Source organism: Odocoileus virginianus, chromosome 5, assembly GCF_023699985.2.
Source record: "Odocoileus virginianus isolate 20LAN1187 ecotype Illinois chromosome 5, Ovbor_1.2, whole genome shotgun sequence".
NCBI lineage: Eukaryota > Metazoa > Chordata > Mammalia > Artiodactyla > Cervidae > Odocoileus > Odocoileus virginianus.
The window spans coordinates 5,004,567-5,028,956 of NC_069678.1; the positions used below are offsets into that span (position 1 = coordinate 5,004,567).

Genomic DNA, 24,390 nt, shown 5'->3' on the forward strand with positions numbered 1-24,390 from the left:
AAGTATACCTGGGATGAATCTCACTGGTTCTAGTGTATAAGGCTTCTTATACTTTTTGGATTTGATTTGCTAATATTTTCTTGGGAATTTTTGCACCTGTGTTCTTGAGAAATATTGGTCTGTAGTTTTCTTTTCTTATAATGCCATTGTTGATTTTGATATTAGGGTAATGCTGTCCTGATATTAATAGAATGAATTAGGAAGAGGTATTCCCTTTGTTTCTGCCCAAAAAAGAGATTGTAGAGAATTGGTATAATTTCTTCCTTAAACGTTGGGTAGAATTCACCAGTGACCCCATCTGGTCCTGGTGCTTTCTGTTTTGGAAGGTTTTTAATTATTGATGCAATGTCTTTAATAGGTATAGTGAAAGTGAAAGTCGCTCAGTCATGTCTGACTCTTTGCGACCCAATAGACTGCAGCCTGCCAGGCTCCTCTGTCCATAGAATTCTCCAGGCCGGAATACTGGAGTGTGTAGCCTTTCCCTTCTCCAACGGACCTTCCCAACCCAAGGATCAAACCCAGGTCTCCTTCATTGCAGGTGAGGGTACTGAGCCAGCTTTACCAGCTGAGCCACCAAGGGAGCCATACTATCAAGCCTATCCTTAATAGGTATAGACCTATTCAGATCATCTTTGCTTCTTATGTGAGTTTTGCAGATTGTTTATTTCAAGGAGTTGGCCTGTTTCATCTAGGTTATCAAATTTGTGGTCACAGAGTTGTTCATGCTGCTGTTGCTAAGTCACTTCAGACGTGTCTGACTCTTTGCAACCCTGTGGACCATAGCCCACCGGGCTCCGCTGTCCAAGGGATTCTCCAGGCAAGAATACTGGAGTGGATTGCCATGCCCTCCTCTAGGGGATCTTCCCAATCCAGGGACTGAACCTGCATCGCTTATGTCTCCTACATTAGCAGGCAGGTTCTTTTACCACTAGCACCACCTGGGAAGCCCAGAGTTGTTCATAGGTTTCCTTTACTATTCTTTTAATCTCCATGGAATCTTATAATTCCCTCTCTTCTCTTTCATTTTGGATACTAATAACTTATAATCTCTTTTTTTCTTTGTTAACCTAGCTAGAGGGTTATTGATTTTATTGATCTTTTAAAAACACCAGCCTTTGGTTTCATTGACTTTCTCTATTGATTTTCTGTTTTTAATTTCATTGATTTCTGCCCTAATTCTTTTTTTTTTTTTTTTCTGCTGCTCTAATTCTTATTTATTCTGCTTACTTTGGATTTACTTTACTCTTCCTTTCCTAGTTTCCTAGGTGGAATCTTACTGATTTAAAGTTTTCCTTCTTTTCTAATTTAATGCTATAAATTTTCCTCTAAGCACTGCTTTCCCTGAATATCATAGCTTTTGATAAGTTGTATTTTAATTTTCATTTAGTTAAAAAATTTATTTCTCTTGAGATTTTGTGTGTGTGTTACTTAGAAGTGTGTTTAACCTCCACATATTTTGCTATTTTCCAGTTATCTATTATTGATTTCTAGGTTAATTCCATTTTGGTTTGCCAGTAGATATCATATCATTCTGTTTTTTAATATTTGTTAAGGGTGGACTTCCCTGGTATTCCAGTGGTTAAGAACCTGCCTTACAATGCAGGGAACATGGGTTCGATCCCTGGTTGGGGAACTAAGATCTCACATGCCTCGGAACAACTAAGCCCTTGCGACACAGCTAGAGCTAGAGAGCCTACATGCCACAACTCCTGAACCCAGGCACCACCACTAGAGTCCGTGTGCTGCAGTGAAAGATCCCACGTGCCACAGCTGAGACCCAATGCAGCCAAATAAATACATAAACAAATGAAAATACGTTACTAAAAATTTTTTGTTAAGGGGTGTTTTATGCCCAGAATGTGGTCTGTGTTGGTGAGTGTTCTATGTGAGCATGAGAAGAATGTGTATTCTGCTGTTGTTGTATGAAGTCTGTAGATGTCTATTGTATCCAGTTGATTGAAGGTATTGTTGAGTTCAGCTTTGTTCCTTATGGGTTTTCTGCTTGCTGATTCTGTCCATTTCTGAGAGAAGGGTGTTGAAGTCATCAACTATGATAGTGGATTTGTCTATTTCTCCTTACAGTTGTCTCACTTTTTGCCTCATGCAGTTTGAGGCTGTGTTGTTACATGCATACATAGTTAAGAACTGTTATATCTTCTTGGAGAATTAACTCTTTTAATCACTGTGTAATGTCCTTCTTCATTCCTGATAATTTTCCTTACTTTGAAGTCTGTCTAAAATTAATACAGCTACTCCAGCTCCTTTGATTAGTACTAACATGGTATATTTTTCTCCGCCCATTGACTTTTCTTATTTTTGTTTGCACTGGGTTTCATTGCTGAGTGCAGCCTTTCGCTAGTTACAGTGAGTGGGGGTTTCCTTACAGTGGTTTTTCTTGTTGCAGGGCACAGGCTTTAGGCGCAGATTTAGTAGTTGTGGTGCACAGGCTTAATTGCCCTGAGGCATGTGGACCAGGGATTGAACCTGTGTCCACTGAATTGGCAGGCGGATTCTTATCCACTGTACCACCAGGGAAGTCCCACCCATTTATTTTTAATATTTGTGTCCTTATGTTTGAAGTGGTTTATTGTAGGCAAGCTACTGTTGGGTCGTGTTTTTAATCCATGCTGGCAATCTCAGTCTTTTAATTGGTACATTTAGATTGTTGACCTTTAAAGTGATTATTGATATAGTTGAATTAATATCTACCATTTTTGTTAATTTTTTTTGTTGCCCTTGTTTTTTGTTCCTATTTTTGTTTCCCACTCTACTGTCTTTTGTGTCTGTCTAGTCCTTTTTATTACAGTTATGTCTAATACTTGGATTGTTTTAATTTAAAAAGTGATACTTGCTTATTGTAAAATAACTCAAAGAGTACAGAAATGTCTAAAGAAAAAATATTATTTATAAAAAGAGGTGATCCCAGCCCAGGGGAACCTTCTGTTTTGGGCTGAGGGAAGATGAAAGGTGCAGTGGAGTCAGGGGATGCCTTGGCCAGGGTTGGGGACCTGGGTCTTTTTGAAGGTAGCAGTGTTTAGGAAGGGCTTCCCAGGTGGTGCTAGTGGTAAAGAACCTGCCTAGCAATGCAGGGGACATAAGAGACGCAGGTTCAATCCCTGGGTTGGGAAGATCCCCTGGAGGAGGGCATGGCAACCCACTCTAGTATTCTTGCCTAGAGAATCTCAGGACAGAGGAGGCTGGTGGGCTACAGGCCATAGGGTTGCAAAGAGTCGAACATGACTGAAGTGACTTAGCACAGCACAGCTTTAGGAAAATGAGATCTGGATAGCAGGGACAGTCCTCGGAGAAGGAAACGGGGAAGGTGGGGGGTATGGAAGGGGAATTAGACTGCTGAGAAGAAAAAGTTCACTTCTATTTCCATGCAAAGGTCCACTTCCTAAGAACAGCATTATTTTCAGGATTCAAAGGCCTTTTCTGCAGTGGGAAGGAAATTAAGGAGATATTTAATAAGCAGGTGCAGCTGAATGTGTGTGGTTAAAGTACAATCTACTATCTGTTTGTTTATTTGTCAGGACTGTTTATAACCAGCTTCCGACAGGAGACAAGTTGTTTTGACCCTGGTGCCCTGGCTCATTCAGGCCACTTAACACTGTTTACCTTTCTGTGGAATAATGTGTATGATCCCCTGATCTAGTGCTTCTGTAAGGTCTGTAACTAGAATGCATGCTGGGTGAGCTCAGCATTGCGTCACCACAGCCAGTATCTGATGGACCTCAGCTGCTTTCTATTGCCCATTCACAGGAGGAGAATAAAACTTTTTTGACCCAGATTGGCGAAGGCAGGTGTTCAAAGCTATTGAGAACCTTAAATCAGGATCTGGTCTTTTGTTTGAGCCCCTGGCTGACACTCTGTCAATAGAGACATCTTGACACTGCTCTGTGTTGAGTTTAAAAAAAAAAACAAACCACCCTAATGCCCAGGTTTCTGCACACCAGATCAGTTACATGGGGTGGGGTCCAGCCCCTGTTGTTTTTTAAAGCTCTCTGGGTGATTCCAGTGCAGGTCTAAGATTAAGTCTTACCTTAAAGATGCTGGCATGTCTTGACCTGCCTCCAGTCCTCTTTGTAGCAGGTGGGGATGGGTTGTGGCTATTTTGTCGTAGCACACTAAAATGCAGGGAGACCTAAATGTTATGAATGTAGTTATATTGTTTTCAAAGTTCTGCATTTCCGGAGTACTTCAAACATTTGGCTCAAGTGTCATTATATATATATAGTGCTTAGTCGCTCAGTCATGTCCGACTCATTGCGACCCCATGGACTGTAGCCCGTCAGGCTCCTCTGTCCATGGGGATTCTGCAGGTAAACAATTTAACATGCTGAAAATAACTAATGAGCTGTTTATCAGTGATCTTGAATATAGTAGTAAATGCTGTCAACCAGAATATATCAAGTAAATCCACATACCACTTTGATTTGATTTGCCACCCTCCTACCCCCTTTTTTACTTTCCTTGCTTCTATTGCTTAAGCCAAGATGGGATTCCATGTAAGACTTTGTTTGGGAGAAAAGATTCTGCACAAATAAAAGTTTAGAAGCCACAGGCCTTTCCTTGTAAGGTCTGCTTTGGATTAGATCAGTTTGCTTTAAGGCCCAAGCATCCCCCAGGCTGGGCTTAGAGCTGCTTCCCACTAGGATTTGAGCCATTCCAGCTGCTCCCCAGCTGGACCCACTTCACATGCATTTACACTGGGGCAGCCGTGATTGCCTCTCGGAGGGAGAGTGGGGGGAGTTTTCATGAAAGTGGGAATGGGCTGCGGCTGTGGGTGGAAGTGGGTGGCCCAGAGATGGTGTCATTGTCAAGAGGCCATTGGCCTGCCCTTGAGGGATCACTGGCCAAAATCCTGTTCCCTGTGGATCCAGAGCTATAGAATGTTCCAGCCAGGAGAGGCCCGCGTTAGCAGCTCTTCCTTTGTTGTTGTTCAGTTGCTATGTCGTGTCTGACTCTTCGCAGCCCCATGGACTGCAGCACACCGGGCTTCCCTGTCCGTCACCAACTCCCAGAGCTTGCTCAAACTCATGTCCATCGAGTCAGTGATGCCATCCAACCATCTCATCCTCTGTCATCCCCTTCACCTCCTCCATTCAATCTTTCCCAGCATCAGGGTCTTTTCTAAGTCGGCTCTTCGCATCAGGTGGCCATGGTATTGGAGTTTCAGCTTCAGGATCAGTCCTTCCAGTGAATATTCAGGGTTGATTTCCTTTAGGATAGACTGGTTTGATCAAGCAGCTCTTCTTTAAGGACTAATTATGGGCTAGGCCTTATGCTAGGGGCGTTAAAATCTTGTCGTATGCAGTCTTTTTGATAACTCTGTGAGGCACACACGATTATCCCCATTTTATGAATGAGGAAACAGGCTTCAAGAGGTTGTCACTTATCCAAGGTCACAGGTAATAAGTGACAAAGCTAGTCACACATGCTAGTCCCCTCCAAAGCCTTCCTAGAAATCATCTTGTGGATGAAGAGATCAAGGTCAGGATAGGAAAAGCCGCTTGTCCAGGATGGCACCACCAGCTCCAGGTCCTGGCAAAGCTACAACTAGCCCTTACCTGCCACAGGGCCATGTCCCCTACCGCCTTCTCAGTGGTTCAGGCAGAGTCAGTTGTGCTGGCATGGAATGAGAAAGCAAACTCACTATCTTTCTTGTCCCCAAGTCTGCGAAGGGGGACCATGTTAAGAGCATAGAGAAGGCAGGCAGAGGCCACTTGAAGAAGCAGATCCCAGCCAGAAGGCGGGACAGCCGCTGGTGAATCAGAGCCCAGTTTCCAGGGCAACCTGGAAACTTCTTTGACTTGGGGCGGCACTGACAGTTGCCCCCATCAGCGGTGTGTGGGCATCTGGGCGGCAGGGTTCTGCGTCAGCCCTTCCCATTCCTGTTCATGTGAACGCCTTTAGGAGCTCAGCTCCACCTACACGTGTGGAGGGAAGAAGATGTAAGGAATGTGTCCATGGTGGCCTGGGTGTAGCTACCTTTGCAAATAAGGGTGCGGAACCAAAGAAAGGACCCAAGACTCCCTCCTTCCAGCTCTCTAATCAAGAAAGGAGCATTTAATTTCAGCCAGATTGCAAGGTGGTTGCTTTTGTTTTCCTCTGAATTTGTGCCAAGGATGCAACTTTCCCTGCTCGTCTTATTAAAAACTTTATAAAGAGCATTAATAAATAGATATAAAACTGCTGCCTAAATGACAGAGAGACTAAATGAAATTCCCAAGGGTCAGCCATTGAATAAATAACAGGACCATGTCCTTGCACGATCACTTTCCCATATATGCAAATTAGGGACAGTGCCTTACCACGGGATGTTTTAATTAATATTTATAAATCACAGAGCGCCTCAGAGAGGGCTGCTGAGTTATTTATATTGTTACCATGTCACTTGCATAACAAACCCTTTGTAGATTGCGGCCTGCTTTGCATCTTGGTCTGAGCAGTGAGAGCCTGTTGTGTGTCCCCACAGGTGTCGTGGCAGCGCAGCGGCAGGTCGCCATCCAGGAAGGTCCCTTGTTCCGCACGGAGAGCTCTCACGTCACCATCTGGTGCAATGTGAGCGGCTTCCAGGGGCCCTCCGAGCAGAATTTCCAGTGGTCCATTTACATGCCCGCGGCCCCGGAACGCGAGGTCCAGATTGTCAGCACCGTGGACTCCTCTTTCCCTTACGCCATCTACACGCAGCGTGTCCACAGCGGGAAGATCTACGTGGAGAAGGTGCGGGGGAGCTTGGCCTTATTGCACATCACTGAGCTCCAGGCCCGGGACGCCGGCGTGTACGAGTGCCACACGCCCAGCACTGACGAGCGGTACTTCGGAAGCTACAGCGCCAAGACGAACCTCGTGGGTAAGGAGACGACTGTGCATGCAGCCAGCGTGCTGCCTGAGCGGCGCAGTGAGTTTGAGCTGTTAGAATAAATCGTCGTGGACTGGGCTGGGTGCTTAAACAACAGGCAGTTATTTCTCACTGTTCTGGAGGCTGGAAGTCGTCAGGGTGCCAGTGTGGTCAGTTCTCGGGAGGGCCCTCGTGCGGATTGCTGAGTATTAACTTTCTCTTGTCTCCTTATGTGGCAGAAAGGGAACAAGAGGGCTGTCTGGGGTCCCTTTATAAGGGCACTAATCCCTGAATCTTTTCCCCTGGCAGTCTATGCTTTCAGTGCAGGGGATGCAGGTTAGATCCTTGGTTGGGGATCTAGGGATCTAGTTGGGGAACTGCCACATGCCAGGCAGTGTGGCCAAAAAAATTTTTTTTAAAGCAGCACTAATCCCATTTATGAGAACTTCATCCTCATGACCTAATCACCTCCCAAAGGCCTCATTTCCAGATACCAACACAGTGGGGATTGGGTTTCAACACAGGAATTTGGGGACGGGGGAGAGCATAAACATTCAGTCCCTAACACTAAGTCACTTCTTTTATAGTACAGTTTTATTTGACTCTTTAGGGCTTCCCAGGTGGCGCTAGTGGTAAAGAATCTGCCTACCAATGCAGGAGACGCAAGAGATGTAGATTCAATCCCTGGGTTGGGAAGATCCCCTGGAGTAGGAAATAGCAACACACTCCAATACTCATGCCTGGAAAATTCTATTGGCAGAGGAGCCTGGCAGGCTACAGTCCATAGAGCTGCAAAGAGTCAGATATGACTGAGCAACTGAGCACATAACATAGCATTTGACTTTAAAAGAAGAATCCAAAGCTCCCCAAATATTTTAGAGGTTGCCAAGTAGCCATAGGTGAAACCAGTTTTGTGTGTTCACTTGTAAATAGAAGGTTGAAGCTGCAACTTGAAGATCTAATGCAGATGTTAAGAACTTAAGAGGAGGTTAACTGACCCTCTCTAACTGATGAAAGGGGATATAAAAATATAAGGCAAGGGCACTTGTGGTTGATAAGCGGAAGAACTGATGAGGAAGATGAAGCATGCGTCATCTGCAGGAAGAGGCCAAACCTCCAGGAAATAATGGGCCTTTAGGTGGCGCCTCTGAGCCACCGGGGGTGTCAGGAAGCAAGTGTGGCTTCAGGACCCTGCTCAGACCTGGAGTGGGTCTGTGTGTCCTTTGGCGTCAGAGTGAGGAATTGTGCACCAGCTCTTTGTGTACCAGTCTCCTTTAACCCCTGTGCTCCCCAGATGATGGAGGGAGCTGGAGGAGGGAGGGAGAAGGGAGGGAGATTGCCATGAGGATGGCCCTGGGCCACAATGTTTCCCAATGTGAAGGGTCAAAAATATCAAGGCCATTCTGTTTTCTGTCCAAGTCATAATTTCCAGTCTTCATTAAGATAATAAAAACTAGAAGTCAAAATTCCCACCCTTCAAATCAGAGAAGGGGTTGGTGTTTAGTCTCCAGAGTAAAATGCTGACCAAGTCACCACAGAGGTAATCTTATCGCTTGCCTGACTCATCCCCATTCCATGGCTTCCTTCCAGCCCATGAACACATGTTGACACATGAGTTATATGAAAATTAAACCTACTAAAAAATTGAGGACCCTGCTGTTTCTCTCTACCACAACCCTTTTTTAAAAAAAAAAAAAAGAAGAAGAAGAAGAAATAACTTTTCTAGAGCACTGCATTGCTGACGTGAGTTGGGGGAACATGGGCATGGAGTGGCTCAAAAGGAGAAAATGAGCAAGTTGTATAGAAAATGTGACACTCCAACTTCCAGGAACTCCTTTTGTTTGAAGATGAGTCAGTAGCCAAGTTAAAGTTTCTGAAAGCAATTTCATCTTGAACAGCAAAATCTTATTTCACCTGACATAAAATTTCTTTGACATGTTATTTTCAGTGAGTTCATTTATTGTGTAAAATGAAATGCAATGTCTACAAACATTATTTTATCAATTTTTAATTGAAGTATAGCTGATATACAGTATTTCAGGTTTACAGCAGAATGATTCAGTTACACACACACACACACACACATATATATACTTTTTCAGATTGCTTTCTGTTATAGGTTATTATAAGATATTGAATATAGTTCCCTGTGCTATACAGTAAGCCCTTGTTGTTTTCTATTTTATATATAGAAGTGTGTCTTTGTTAATCCCAAATTCCCAATTTATCCCTTTGCTCCCAACTTTTTATCCGAGTGTTATTGAAATACCAGACAGGAAGCATAAGTGCCAAACAGTTGCAGTCCAAATCCAGACAGAAGTCTCATTCTATTTCTGTGCTGCCCGGGGTCCTCCGCGGCCCCACGGAACTGTGGAAGCCCGGGTGGGTTGGCACTCGGCCCCTCGAGTGTAAGATCTGTGCTTGGGGCGGTCCCTGTGTTGCAGTGATCCCGGACACCCTGCAAGCCAGCGCTGTGCCCCAGACTTTGCACAAAGTGGAGCAGGACCCCCTGGAGCTCACATGTGCCATATCCACGGAGACGCTGCAGCACAGCCACGTCTCGGTGGCCTGGCTCCGGCAGCGGGGCGGCGAGAAGCCGGTGGAGGTCATCGCCCTGAGCCGGGACTTTGTGCTACAGTCGAGCAGCGACTACGCGCAGAGGCTGAGCCTGGGGGAGATGCACCTGGACAAGCTGGGGAGCACCACCTTCCGCCTCACCATCTTCCACCTGCAGCCCTCTGACCAGGGCGAGTTCTACTGCGAGGCCACGGAGTGGATCCAGGACCCGGATGGCTCGTGGTACCCCATGACCCGAAAGCGTTCTGAGGGGACGGTGGTCAACGTCCAGCCCACCGGTGAGTCTGTCTGGCGGGAGGTGGTGCAGACTCCTTTGACGACTCTGCAAGTACTCTGGGTCCCTAGGGGCCAGGTATCCCAAGCCCTGAGCCTCTCTGACTGTGCTCTCCCAGCCCCTGAGTCCAGCTGGGCTCCAGATTAGAGCTGACAGCTGTTGGTGGCTGCTTCAGCTGGGCTGGGGGCAGGTGTACTGTGGATGCTCAGTCCACTGGTTTTGGTTGGAGGGTATGGTTGTGTCCGCACGGAGATGCAGGAAGTGCCCAAGGGTCCTTGCATTGCTGCCCACCTCTAATGAGGGGCTGCCATTGTTCTGACAGTCAGAGGTGTGATTTATGGGAGATGAGCTGGAGTGCCTGAAGTGCAAGCTGTGGGGGGGAGTTCTCTTCAGGACCTGTTCTCTCGACTCTCCTGCCGCATTTGCTCCAGTTAAATGGTGCTCGTCTTGGTCTCTACATAGCTCTCTTGCCACTTGTTCTTCTGCCATTCTGGGGCTGTGCTTCTGACTTACCTAATAGCACGGATGCCCAGGCTTGGGCACTACAGATTCTTGAGTCAGGCTTCGGGGTGGGACCTGGGAAGCTGAGTTTTCAGTACACTTCCACTGTAGACAGTCCACGCGTTGTCAAGTACAGCTCTAGAGCCAGCAGGGCAGAAGCGATTCTCTGGGTGCCTAATGGATGTGAGACCTTTACAAGGAGGGTTAGGCTCCTGGAGTGGGAGCACCTTATCTGTTCTGTAGGATCCAGGGTATTTATCGGCTTCTGAAACTTCCGGTACTAAGAAATCCACAGAAGGCGCTTTGTTTCATATTTATCCCTTCCCTTCCTGGCTGGTTTTAAGAGCAGCTTCAAAAGTCTGGGCCACATTTTGAGTCTTAATGCTTTTAAATTAGGTTGCATCAGTTAATCTTCTTTATTTTAATCTTGCCAATTTGGAATGAGGATATTTTTTTTTTTTGAACTTGCCCAGCAAATGTATCTAGACTAAGCAAAGGGAAAACTAGGTGAAAAAAAAAAGAAAGTCGATGACTTCACTCCGTGTCCCAGTGATGTTCTGGTTCAGTGGTTGTAGCCCCAGTGGTACCCTTCTCTTACTTCATTTCAGTCAACATTTAGTAAGTCTCTTCAGCATGGCAGGTGTGGTGATAGGCATCGGGGACTCAGAGATGAAGACCACTTGGTCCCTGCCTTAGGGAACTGCAGATATGAAAGCCAGTGGCTGAGTGGAGGGCACTGAGTGTGATGATGGTGTGGTGGATGGGGTGCTCTGGGGACACAGTGAATATAACTCTTCTGACAACAGTGTTTTTCCTGGATGGGGTCGTTGAAGCAGATTCAGGAAAACCAACACATTTGGTGACTTTGAGTTGAGGCTTGAAGCTCGAGCAGGCATCAGGAGGAGAAGCATAAAGGTGCAGAATTGTTTGTCATGTCTGGCAAGCACAGAGAAATCAAGGGTAGGCAGGTGTTGAGTTCCAGATATGAGTGGTGAGAGATAAGAGATACGAGATAGAAAAGATGGCCTGAAGCCCCATCTGCTGGAATGTGAGCTTGGCTTTGACTCTGTACTCCAAGCATCTCAAGCTGTTCTCCTTGGATTCTTAGGAGCCCCATAGAGGTGCCTGAGCAGTCGCTTTGTGGGTATGTGTGTGCGTGTTGGTGTGTATGGGTGGACGCTATGGTGGGAGGTGCTGGAGGAAGGCATGTGAGGCCTACAGTGTCCCCTCCTTGCCTCAACCAAATGTTTTCTATATTGGGCAATAAAAGACTTTGTATGCGAAAAGGAAGAGCCCCTCTCCTCCGCCCAAGCAAAGTCTGAAAACCACTGCTGTAGACACTTGGAGCGGGGAATAGAGATTTGTAAACAAATCAGTGACACAATCAGACTGGGTTTTAGAAAGGAAAGACCATGGAGGCCACCTAGGGTTGACCTGACAGATTGGATCTGAAGTCAGGAGACCAGGGAGGGAGGGGCTGATGAGGCCACAGCTGGGTCAGTGGCACTGACCTGGGGAGTGAGCAGTGGGTGCTAGGGGCAGCAGAATGGAGAGCACTGGGGGAGGAGGAACCCAACTGTCGGGAGCCCTGGGGCTGGGGCTCAGGGTGGTTCCTTGAATCACCTGATAAGCAGGGATGAGGTAATGAGCCAAGTCATACTTGAAAGCCTCTGCTTCCCCTTTAGTGGCAGCACTGGTTGGCTTTTCTTTTGTTCTTGTCAGTTTTGGTCAAGGAGTCCATCCTGCAAGCAGACTCTCATGGAGATGCTCCGTGTGTGAAGCAGCCAGCATGTCATCAGACATGGAGCTCAGTTTGAGGTTGAACTTGGGACTGATGAGGCCCCAGGAGAAGCCCATGGGATGAAATTGGGAAAGAACCCAGGGGAGCTGTGGCAGTGAGAGGTGGTCAAGGGAGCAAGTCCCAGTGACAGAGAAACAGAGCGGTCAGGCCAGTTGGCACGAAGCAGGAAGAAAGTGTTATGAACACAAAGTAGGAGAGCTGGTCCAGAGGCTGAAACTTATGTGACGAAAGCCTTCGGTTGTGATGGGTTGGGGGGGTGGGGGTGTCACTGTAGGCATTTGCTCAGTCAATGAAGTATGGGAGGTCAGAAGCAAAATTTCCATGAGCTGAGGAGGGAGAGGGGATTGAAAAAAGCATGAATCAGTGTATGGAGATTTAATTGACTAGGGAAGAACAAGGACAAATTGCTGGGCAGAAAGGAGGAATCTCATCTTAACCTGGCAATGTGAAGGCTTCACCATGCTACGAGGGGGAATCCCATGAGATCAGAAAAATCTAAGGAAGACTGCCACAGTTGCAACCAGCCTTACTCTGAGGAAGTGTGAAGTCTGAGGTCTGGGGCACCTGTTTGTAAGTCTTTGGTGGCATTTATGTGGAATGGGTGATGTTTTTTTGTTTGTTTAAATCACTGACATTGAGTTATAAGTTACTGCAGTGTGGTTGACCAGAAAGCCAGTGTCTGGCAGCTGACATGGGTTCAGTCCTATGTGGGTGTGTGTGTCTAGACAGAGGCTGGCAGAGTGAAACCCACATCTCTCAGGTTGGTCTTTTGGGAGGGGAAGCGGAGGCAACAGGTGTCACTTTGGAAGTGAGACCCTAGAGTCATTGAGTGTAGTTCACTTTGTCAGCAAGTTTGGGTAATAAAAGGAAGAGGCTGATGCGCTGGAGAAAATGGGTATTTGGGGCAAGACACTGGCTCCGGTGGGAAGGGAGGAGATGGAGAGCCTGAGGAATGGGAGGGTACAAAACGAGAAGAGGAATGTGGAAGCAAGTGCTCTTGTGATTCCTGTGCTTTTAGGGAAATGGGATTCTCACCTGCTTAAATAGTGCATGGGATGGGGGATAAGAACAAGGCAAGGTGGGATTTCCCTGGTAGTCCAGGGGTTAAGACTCTGTGCTTCCAACACAGGGGGTGGGGGTTTGATCCCTGGTCATGGTAACTAAGATCCCACATGCGACACAGGGTCGCCAAAAAAAAAAAAAAAAAAAGAATGAGACAAAGCCCCTAACAGTAGAGGTAAAGACTTGGGAATGCCAGTGTAAGGAAGACAGTTGAGACTGGAGCTTATGATTCTACAAGGAATTCAAACACCCTGTAAATGAGATTCTCCCTTCCGTGTTCTCTTTAGAGGAACAGAGCTGGAACTGGAAGAGAAGGACTTGGGCAGTGGTTGAAGCTATAGCCTCTCCTACCCAAGGCTCTGTGACTGTTTCCAGAAGCTTCTCCAGCCCTTCACTCCTTTATCCCCTGCCACCAGTGCCTGTGAGACACGATAATTGTCTCATGGCACTGAGAGACTCACCATTACATGGTGTGCGGGACAGTTAGTGGCAGGGAGCCCTTCTTTGATTGTTTCCCTGCCCCCTCCCCCCGTTCCTGATTAAGCTTCTGGTTCTTTGAAGGGTGCTTGGGTTCATTGACTGTTTTAGAGGTCATGTGGCTGTCAGCGGAAGTAGGTACTTGCCCCCTCTATCTTTCTAGAGATTTGATCTGATGGATGATGGACTGGTGAAAAGACATTCGTTTTCACTTTTCCTATACAATTTTCTTAGGGATTGTCTTTTTATTTCCAGTATTCACGTGAGGGTGGAAGACATTTTTCTCTCTTTCCATAAATAGACATTTATTTCTCTCTCCAGAGAGATAAATAGACTGAGAGAAAGAATATTTATTAGGATTGGGGTCAGCACCTGGGCCGCTGGGTAGTTTTGTCTCACAAGTCTAGCAGGGTAATGTCTATAATATCTACTGAAAATATTTGTACTCCTGATGCTTTGACAGAGTTCTGGGCATATAGATCAAGGTTGGACCTTTGTACTCTGCTGTGAAAGTGAAATTAGGAGTGATATTGCTTGCTGATCTCTGGGAGTGTAATCTAAGGCATTATAAGCTGCAGACAGAGCTGCATCATCTTGATTGGAATTAGCAAGACTCTTAAACTTTCTGGGTCTGGCTACCTTTGAGTTTCCTCTGAGATAGTCGAGAGTTTTTCTCTTAAGACAGGGGTGGCAGTGCCTTTCCAGTAGTCAACTTGGTGAGATGGTGGCGACGGTGGGAATTTGCTGATGCAGCTTGGAGCGCGGGGGCCCTTGGTCACCCAAAATGCATCCACCTTGTTATTTGTTTTCTCAGACAAAGAGTTCACAGTTCGACTGGAGACGGATAAGCGGCTGTACACGGTGGGAGAGCCGGTGGAGTTCAGATGCATCCTGGAGGCGCAGCATGTTCCCGACCGTTACTTCGCTGTCTCCTGGGCCTTCAACAGCTCACTCATCGCCAGCATGGGGCCGAACGCCGTGCCAGTCCTCAACAGTGAATTTGCCCATCGGGAGGCCAGGGGCCAGCTCAAAGTGGCCAAGGAGGGTGACAATGTCTTCGTGCTGAAGATCTACCACCTCCGCCAGGAGGACAGTGGCAAATACAACTGTCGTGTGACGGAGAGGGAGAAAACGGTAACTGGGGAATTCATCGACAAGGAGAGCAAGCGTCCCAAGAACATCCCCATCATCGTCCTCCCCATCAGTAAGTGTAGGGAGGGGCCGCTTCCGTTCCCTTCTCCCACTGGTCCGGTCCAGGAGCTAGCATCATCTCAGGGAAGTCTGGGGAGAAGAGAAGAGTTGTGGGGAGGGCAGGGCAGGTTCAATCAGCTGGCAGAGAAAACCAGTTACCCCCCTCCTTTCTCCAGCTCACCTGCCCACACTTAGCACCCCGCCCCCCTCTAGTAGGGAGAGCATCAGGTGTGTGTTTGCAAGCTGGCGAATGCTAGCAGCTCTGTATAAACGCCAACAGTGCCAGCTCAGCTTGGAGGCCAACCAGGACTCCAGCACAGCTGTTCGCTCCCATGTGGGAATTAAATCCCAGAAGAAATGGGTGGGTGCCTGTCTTGAGACCTCACTTAAGAGGGTTGGTCTTTTATGGGAGGATTTTAAATCCTAAAGCGCATTATTAGCAAAGATTTGCTCTCTGGGTTTGAGGGTGTAGGAACTGGCATTTCCCTAACTGTCTCTTCCCTTATGGAAGTGGGTTTTTAAAAGTCAGTAGATGGGACCTCTCACATCATCCTGGAGCATAGGCTTTTAAAGCTTAGCTCATTTCCGGGGATGCTTAGGTGGGCTCCCTGCCTGCTTGTAGCTGGCATTGTCTGGGTGGGTATCAGTCAGGACTGGGGGATTAGGGGACTGCATATGTTTGCTTATCTTGGATTTAATCATTCATAGTATCAGCATGTCCTTATTAATATCTCATTTCTCTCATAGTTTTATTTTTAGTAAAAGAGAAAGCTTAGAATGCTCTGATTTTAAACAAGATGGTGAAGTTTTTAAACTAACCTTTAACCCTTTTCTCCACTGCTCAAACTGTTCTGTCTCTTAGGCCTGTAATGATTCCCTTTACATTTTTATTTACACTTTGACATTTTTAATGCAGTTTCAAGTGTGAAGAAAAAAACAGACAACAGGGGTCTTGCCGCTCTTTTTTTTTCCTTTTCTTACCAACAGGATGGCTTCTTTTGTGCTTATTTTTTTTAAAAATTGCTCTCTGACACACATCTCATTGTCTTGAAATTCTTTTCTTTCTTATTCCCCCCTGCAATGCCTAGCATGGTGCTTTGCATAGGGTAGATGCTTGCTGAATATTTGTAGAATGGAATTTGTTGAATTGGATGCCCCTTCTTTACTATTTTCCTGTCGGTCTGCGCTTGCCTTAACCATGGACTCTCCTTTTAAATCTGCTACTAATTCCTCATTGTTCTGTAAGGATCCAGTGAAGGGCAGCCACACTGTGTCCTTCCTCTGTTTTTTGTACTAAGCAATTTCCCCCATCCCCTTCCAAGAACTTGTTTGATGATCTGTGGCCTGCTATATTGCTTTTCCAGCAGATAACTGGGTAGTTAAAGTCCCCCAGCACCACCAGATCCTGCCCCAAGGCCACTTGGGTAAGTCTACCAAAGAACACAGTGAATCACATCGGTAATGGTGATAATAAAAACTTGGATTTTAATGGCGCTTTTCCTCCCAAGAGCCCAAAGTGCTTCTGCGTATTATCATCTCCTCCTCTGCTCCCAGCCCTCCAATCCAGTAGTATTCTGTTCATCCTCTGAAGAGACCAGAGCACCACACAGGGAAGTGGCTAAGCTGGTTCCATTTAGTGGTCAAGCTTGCATCGCATTAGAAATACCTGCTTCTAACTCCAGATCCACCGCTCTGCGCTTAGCCTGTGCTCCACCATCAGTCTCCTGATTTGGAATTTCGTTTTGACCATGCACTTAGATTCTCATTAGTTCTGTCCTAGTTTTCGTTTAATCCAGAGAGTTTTAAATTGCTGGCTGCCTTTTTCTCAAGCCTGGAAACACTTGTAAATAGTCTTAATGGGCAGTTAGCTTTGTGTCTGTATTTGCTTTTGCCTGGGCTGCAGAATGTTTTTTTTTCCCCCTTGTAGTTTCACATCTAACTGCGTGGTTTTTTCAGGCTTGCTCAAACAGCAGCCCTCGTAACAAATGAGCCAGGGCTTATAGGAGAGCCCATTAGGATGATCGTAGGGGGTGGGAGTGGTGCCCTGTTAGTCATTCTTCTGCTTAAGGCAAGAGGAGACTTTTTTTTCCATTGATGCCAAAGTTGCCCTTCTTTAATTTCTCACTTTGAATTGATAGCACTGGAAGTGAGTCATTAATGAGTCTTTAATCTAAAGAGGAATATTGTTACTATTAACAATGATGAAAAATAATTACCCAGTCTGATCCTCAGCGTCATGACCTTAAAAAGGAGGACTGTCAGTACTTCCATTTTGCACATGAGAAATGAAAGCTTGTGTAGAGTAAATAAGAGCCCCAAGACCACAGGGTTAGGAAACAGTAGACTTGGGCCTGGAACCTGGTCTGTCTGGCTCCAAATCCCAGTTTTTAGCCATGAGTGCTGTAGATGTAAGCTACTCAGGAGCTCTGTCATCACCATGAATCATCTTGGTGTGGCTCCTGAAAAAATTCCTATTCCCCACTTTGTCCATCTAGACCTTTTTTCACGTGAAACAAGCTTATCCAGAATGGGTGGCCAACATGTTCACTATAGCAAGAGCTCCATGCCCGGCTCAGTGCTCATCTTTGCCTCTTTCTGCCTGTGAGGAAAACACAGGGCTAAGATTGATTCCTAATGCATGGTTGTGGGTATGCTTTTACCCTCAGTAATTGGGTATGCCCCTTGATCTGGGATTAGATTGATTGATTGATTCAAAATTGTTGTGTTTCATGTGGATGGTGCCTAGAAAATTGGAGCCGAATCAATCTGGTACTTTCTGTTTTTTTATACCTTGCTTTTTGAGCTCTTTAGATAATTATACAATATAATATATGCATAATCAAGATAGATTAAAATACCCAAAGTCTTTATGAAAAACTAATAGTTAATGGGAATAGTAAAATTAATTATCATGATGACCAGTTTTTGAAAACCTGTGTATTAGGTGATTTATAGACATTGGCTTATTTACTTTATAATTTAAAAAAAATTGCACAATGTAAATAACACTCTCCCCACCCATCCCGCTGAAGAAGGCATGTAGAGCTTAGATAATTCCACTAGAGGAGGTCAGGTAGCTAAGTGAGTAGCGAAGGAATAAAGGGAGTGGAATCCTTATCCTGGAGTTTGATTGGCAGAAAGTCAAGGTGGAGAGTAGTGGAGCCCCTGGGCTGAAGGTGGATGGCCATGGGAAGGCCACTGCCTCTGGTCTGTTCCTCCGTGTTGATGAAAGCCTGAAAGGTTGCTCACCACTCGCTCTGTGAAACGAGGCCATTGCTGCTGCCTTATTGCTCACAGCCAAGGAAGAAAGCACATGTTGTCCTCCAAATACTTCCTGTCACTTTTTTTTTTCTACTTCCTAGTATTGCCCTGAAAGACTCAAATGACATATATGAATGTTCAGCTTTTATTTGACGGCTGAAGCCCTCAATGATGGGAAGATTAGGTGAAGTCGAATTTTCAAGCTATTTAACTCACTGAAAATCCAAGTCAAAAATTCTTAACCCTGCTGAACACATTCCAGTCATCCCATCAGACTCTGAGGGGGATTGGTTCCAAGACCACCCCAAATTTGAGGATGCTCAAGTCCCTTATATAAAGTGGCATTTTGGATTTATGTATAACCCACACTCATCATCTCTAGACTACTTATACCTAATACAACGTAAATGCTATGTAAAGAGTTGCCAGTTTGCCAAAATTCAAGTTTTGCTTTTTGGAACTTTTTGGAAATTTTTTTTTTTTGGAATCTTTTCTATCCACAGTTGGTTGAATCCATTTATGTGGAACCTATGGATATGGAGGGGTGACTGTACCTGATGAATTGTTTTATGCCCTAAGGGTAATGTTTGATGACATATCTCTTATGTTCTGATCCAGTCTCAGGTCTTAGGCCCTCATTGTCCCACATGTTATCTTTGCACCCAGCAAAGGCCGTCCTAGGTTATCAGATCTAAAATCACAGGCAGCAAAGCCCAGAGCCAGCCAGGACTCATGGCAGCAAGCATCAGAGAGTGTGCATCCTCCCAGGTCCCCTGTGCCTGAATAGAGGGACACTCATACCCCTTTCTCCTGTGACGTCTGTGGGCAGGGCACAGTGGAGCCCAGAAAGCCCCAGCGTGGCACTCTCTCCCTCTCCCCAGAGAGCAGCATCTCGGTGGAGGTGGCCAGCAACACCAGCGTCATCCTAGAGGGCGACAATCTGCACCTTTCCTGCAGCATCCGGACGGCGGGCCGGCCTCTCGGCCGCTTCTCCGTCATCTGGCAGCTGGTGGACCGGCAGAACCGTCGCAGCAACATCTTGTGGCTGGACCGAGACGGCACCGTGCAGCCCGGAGCGTCCTACTGGGAGCGCAGCAGGTTTGGGGGCGTCCAGATGGAGCAGGTGCAGCCCAACACGTTCAGCCTGGGCATCTACAACAGCAGGAAGGAGGATGAGGGCCAGTATGATTGCCACGTGACCGAATGGGTGCGGGCCGTGGACGGCGAGTGGCAGGTCGTGGGGGAGCGCCGGGCCAGCACTCCCATCTCCATCACCGCTCTCGGTAAGTAAGCTCTGCCGTCTTTGGGTGGGACCGTTGGGGAGATGCTCCCATATCAAGACCCTTCTGGGAAAAGGTCACTCGGTTGTGTCCGACTCTTTGCGACCCCAGGGGCTACAGCCCGCCAGGCTCCTCTGTCCACGGGATACTGGAGTGGGTTGCCCGTTTCCTTCTCCGGGGATCTTCTCAACCCAGGGATCGAACCCGGGCCTCCTGCACTGCAGGTGGACTCTATACCATCTGAGCCCCCAGGGAAGCACATGGGAAATGGACGGCACCTTCCAAAGGCTTTGATTGAAGAAAGCATTGACAAAGTGTGGATGGGGTTCAGGGAACCAGCAGGGGTTCAGCATGGTGGGCCCAGGGGACGGGTGACAGCTGGGCAGTTACTCCTGGGTCTGGGTGGGAGGAATGAAGTTGTAAGGATTCTGGCCTGGGTGGTCCCAGGTAGAGGAACAAAGGCCACTGCTAAAACTAACCTGGAAGAACAGAAGCATATTCTCTCCCTCCTGCACCCAGGCCCTCCTCTCCAGGGGCTCAGCCCTCCTGGCAGTTTAGAGCCTGGCAGAAAAAAGTAGGACAAAACCTTTCACCATTTATTTAGCATCTACTACCCTTCCTGGCTGAGTGTAAACGCTTAAGGTTAATTGTCCCTTAGAATCTTCACCTAGCTTACAAGTAAACACTGTCATTTTACAAGGAGATCCTGAGACGGGATAACTCATTTGCCCAGGGCTATAGCTTTTATATGACAGACACACAGTCTTGAACCCAGGAAACCAGAAATCTGCCTTAAAATTTTTTCCAAAGCCTGTGTTTTTATCTTTTCCTCCATACGGCTCTTCCTAAGGAAAGCCATTTCCTGATTAGCGTGAAATTAAGATACCTTGATATTTGCTAAAACCAGGGTATATTAGATTTCCTTCTCACGGGGTAGTTAAAGAGGCTTCCATCAACATTTATCTGCCTAATAGAATCTGTATATTACATTTTACAAGACCAGTCAGCTACTTTGCTGGGAAAGTACCTTGTCATGTTAGGTGTTCCTGTTTGCCACGAGACTGTGACATCCGTTGTCCTCAGCGATTTCGCATCCCACCCCTGGACCATGCCCACCTTCCTCGTCGATAGGGCTGCTGCTGTTTCTGGGCACACCCCACTGGAAGTGGCAGCCCCGAGTGGTTTTGCCCTCACCAAAGTCCTGTGTCACCACCCGCCCCAGATCAGAACTACTTTTCCTTTCCAAAGCATAATCCCAAAGATTGACCTGCTTTCTGCGCTCATCATGCAGCTCAGATTTCTGTCTCTGGAAGCCTCATCTAGTGGTTGAGTTTCCTGTTCAGCTCAATTCCTGAGCCTCTGCTCAGCATCGCCTGTGAACATATGAGAAAGGAACCTGTGAGGAGAGTCCCGGGTGTCCAACAGGGGGAGTCTCTCCTGTGCTGTGAGGCTAAGAGTGTCTGAGGGGTAGTTAGAGTTAGAAGTAATTTATAGCATCAGGTTGTCCTCTGAATTTTTTTAAAACCATATATATATATATATATATTTTTTTTTTTAACTTTTTGGCTTTTCTGGGTCTTTGTTGGGGCACAGGCTTAGTTGCACCATGGCATGTGGGATCTTAGTTCCCTGACCAGGGATCAAACCCAGTCCTCTGTATTAGAAGGCTGATTCTCAACCACTGGGCCACCAGGGAAGTCCCCGCCCTCTGAATTTTTTCATATTCATCGTATGTCTGTGGTTCCCACGGCCAGGACTCACCAAGGGATTCTGACCTAACTCTGCCAAAAGATTTCATTCTGTACCTTGTCTTTTACCAATGGAGTTTAGAGTACTTTCCTTTATGTCTTTTTTTTTAAAAAAGCAAACTATATATGTAACAATATAGTATCACTATATTACTATATATGTAACAAAATACAGTAATACTGTAATAGTACCTTGGAAGGTACTATTCCAAGTATTTTACAAATACTAACTCATTTAATCTCCACAAAGACCCATTTTACAGGTAGGGAAATAGAGGCAAAAGATTAAGTAACTCATTCAACGTCACACAAGTAGAAAGTGTCGAAGTTGGGCATCTGGCTCCAGGGTCTGTGCCTTTAACCTAACCACTGCCTTATGCTTCCCAGGAGTAAAACCACCTAATAATGCCCCTGAAATCAGTGATATACATGTTTGTGGTCTGACTGCCTTTTACTGGCAGCTTGATAGTGTGCAATTTATTTATCCTCTCTGGGCCTCCTCTGTTTTTCCATCTGTAAGAAAAGAGTGATAAGCCCACCTGTCCGGCAAGGTTGTTTTGAGGATTCAGTGAAGTGAGGTGAAAGTGAAGCAGTTGGCACCATGCCTGGCACATAGATGGCGCTCAGGAAATTCTGGCTGCTCTCAGTTTCAGCACCATAACCAACGTGTTGATGATCCGTCATACTCTCAGGGCTGACAGGACTCTCATCACCCATCTGGAGGAGTCGGTATTTTGGATTAGGGATGCTGGAATATGGAGAGACTAGTCTAGCACACCTACAGGGCCCCTCTTTGCCCAAGGTCCCCCCTTCTGAAGATCAGTCCTTCCGGCTGTGGGTCCTTTGCTGCCTCTCTTCCCTGGATGGAAGTCAGACTGGGGAGCCAGCCCGAGCTGCCCTGCCCGGGGAGCGTGGGCACCTGCCCCACCTGCCTCCCGCTTCTCCACCACAAGTGCGCTGATGGACCGGGCATGAAGGAAATTGGCACTGGGCTTCTTTCTCCTGTTTCAGCATGGAATCCAAGCTGTCTGGGGACGGTCCCACCTCCATGTACTCAGTCTCTGCTCTTCAGGGGTGGGGTGGGCGTTGACGTAACACAAATCCATGTGAAGGTTTCATTGGGAAGGGTTTGCTAGTGCTGCTTAAGGAGAATCACCGCCAGCCTCTTTCTCTGAGGTCCTGTGAATTGTTGGGTTTGTGTGTCAACATGCTAGCGGAAGTAACACTGGCCTGGGCATCAAAAGAGCCCCCTGTTCTTTACATCTCTGTCTCTTTTGCTGTTTCACACAGAGGGTCATTGTTACCATCTTTCTAAATTGCTTATATGCGTTAGTATACTATATTGGTATATTTCTTTCTGGCTTACTTCACTCTGTATAATAGGCTCCAGTTTCATCCACCTCATTAGAAGTGATTCAAATGCATTCTTTTTAATAGCTGAGTAATATTCCATCATGTATATATACCACAACTTTCTTATCCATTCGTCTGCCGATGGACATCTAGGGCAAAAACCACTACAGTGTTGTAAAGTAATTAGCCTCCAATTAAATTGGTTAATTAATTTAAACAAAAAAAGAGCCCCGTATGTGAGCCTTTGTTCTGTTTGCTTTTGCCAGGAGCCCTGTCACTGCATCCCACTGCCCTGAGGAAGACAAGTGTCTGTCTCCATGCAGATAGATATGTCTATCTACCTCTCTCTGCTCTCTCCAGAAACAGGCTTCGCGGTCACTGCCATCTCCCGCACGCCGGGGGTGACCTATTGCGACTCCTTCGACCTGCAGTGCATCATCAAACCCCATTATCCCTCCCGGGTCCCCGTGTCAGTGACGTGGCGGTTCCAGCCGGTGGGCACCATCGAGTTCCACGATCTGGTGACCTTCACCCGGGATGGAGGAGTCCAGTGGGGGGACAGGTCTTCCAGCTTCCGGACCCGGACGGCCATCGAGAAGGCGGAATCCAGCAACAATGTCCGGCTGAGCATCAGCCGAGCCAGCGACACGGAGGCGGGCAAGTACCAGTGTGTGGCGGAGCTGTGGCGGAAGAACTACAACAGCAGCTGGACGCGGCTGGCTGAGAGGACCTCCAACCTGCTGGAGATCCGGGTGCTGCAGCCAGGTGAGGGGCCCGGGCGGGTCGCACGTGCCTCTTCCGGCTGATGAGATGCAGGGAGGCAGGGCGAGTCGAGTGCTGAGCCCTTGGCTGGGCTGTTCCTATTTCCCAGCTTCCTAGTTCGAGAAATTTCAAATGTGCAGGAAGCTGTAAGACTCGTATTCCCTTTCTGTGATGACCAGTTGTTCACATCTTACCAGGTTTGTTTCTCCCTCTGTGGGTCAGTTTTTGTTGTTTTTGAGCCATTTAAGAGTAAGTTGCCAACATCAGGACACTTCCTCCTAAATACTTCCAGTGTGGGTCTCTGAAGATCAGGACTGGGTCCCACCCAACCACAATAGCGGGCTTCTCAGGTGGTTCAGTGGTAAAGAATCCGCCTGCCAATGTAGGAGACGTGGGTTCGATCCCTGGGTCAGGATGATCCCTTGGAGCAGGGAATGGCAACCCACTCCAGTGTTCTTGCCCAGAGAATTCCATGGACTGGATCCTGGAGGGCTCCAGTCCATGGGATCGTGAAGAGCCAGCCACGACTGAGCACACACACACACACACACACTCTAGAACCACAACAGCATTGTCAGACTCTGGGAATTTAACACGATTATAGAGCAGTACCAGCATTTTGCCAGTTGTCCTGAAAATGCCCCTTATAGTGTTTTCTCCTTCCAAACCCGCATCGAGTCACGGGTCACGATCGTATTTAGTTGTCATGTCTCTCTAGACTCCTTTAATCCAGGACACTTCCCCAGTCGCTTGTATGAGTATGTGTTTGTGTGTATGTGTGAAGATGTTTATATCCGTGAGGTATGCAGGCCAGCTTGACTGTTTTGTGGAAAGCTCTGTCTCTTAACGTCATCTCCTATGATCCTTGCCACAGTGATGTGAACAAGGTACCCATTGTCCCCTGTTTGCAGACAGGAACCTCAGCGGCGAAAGGGAGAATAACAGACTGTTACTGAATGTTTGCTTTGCACTGGGTGCTTGGCAATATTTTATGAAAATTTCACAACAGCCCCAGGAAAGGTTAAGTGATCAGCCCAGGATCATGTAGCTGGTGAATGGAGCCATGTTTGAATCCTTTCCCCTACACTGTTTCCTTGACCTAGGCCCTGTCCTCCTGCCCTGGATTTGAGCACTTGAGAGCTCCCCTGTCCCGGGCAGGTGGAATCTCTCTTGCATCAGGTTGCAAGGACACACTCATTTGGGGAGCCTTAGTCAGGGGGCAGTGTGCAGACACTCTCACCTTAATCAGGCCCTTCCTC

General features: G+C 47.0%; 1 protein-coding gene across 2 annotated transcripts in view; it reads left to right on the plus strand.

The window, feature by feature from the left end:
• The window catches only part of IGSF3 (immunoglobulin superfamily member 3), a 111,594-nt gene that overhangs the window by 58,260 nt on the left and 28,944 nt on the right, over positions 1–24,390 (plus strand). For both annotated transcript variants that reach the window (XM_070467243.1, XM_070467244.1), the window contains exons 3-7: positions 6,479–6,856; positions 9,289–9,699; positions 14,351–14,740; positions 18,870–19,271; positions 22,730–23,134. In XM_070467243.1, the coding sequence (XP_070323344.1) occupies positions 6,479–6,856; positions 9,289–9,699; positions 14,351–14,740; positions 18,870–19,271; positions 22,730–23,134 (1,986 nt within the window). The remainder of the gene's footprint in view (positions 1–6,478; positions 6,857–9,288; positions 9,700–14,350; positions 14,741–18,869; positions 19,272–22,729; positions 23,135–24,390) is intronic.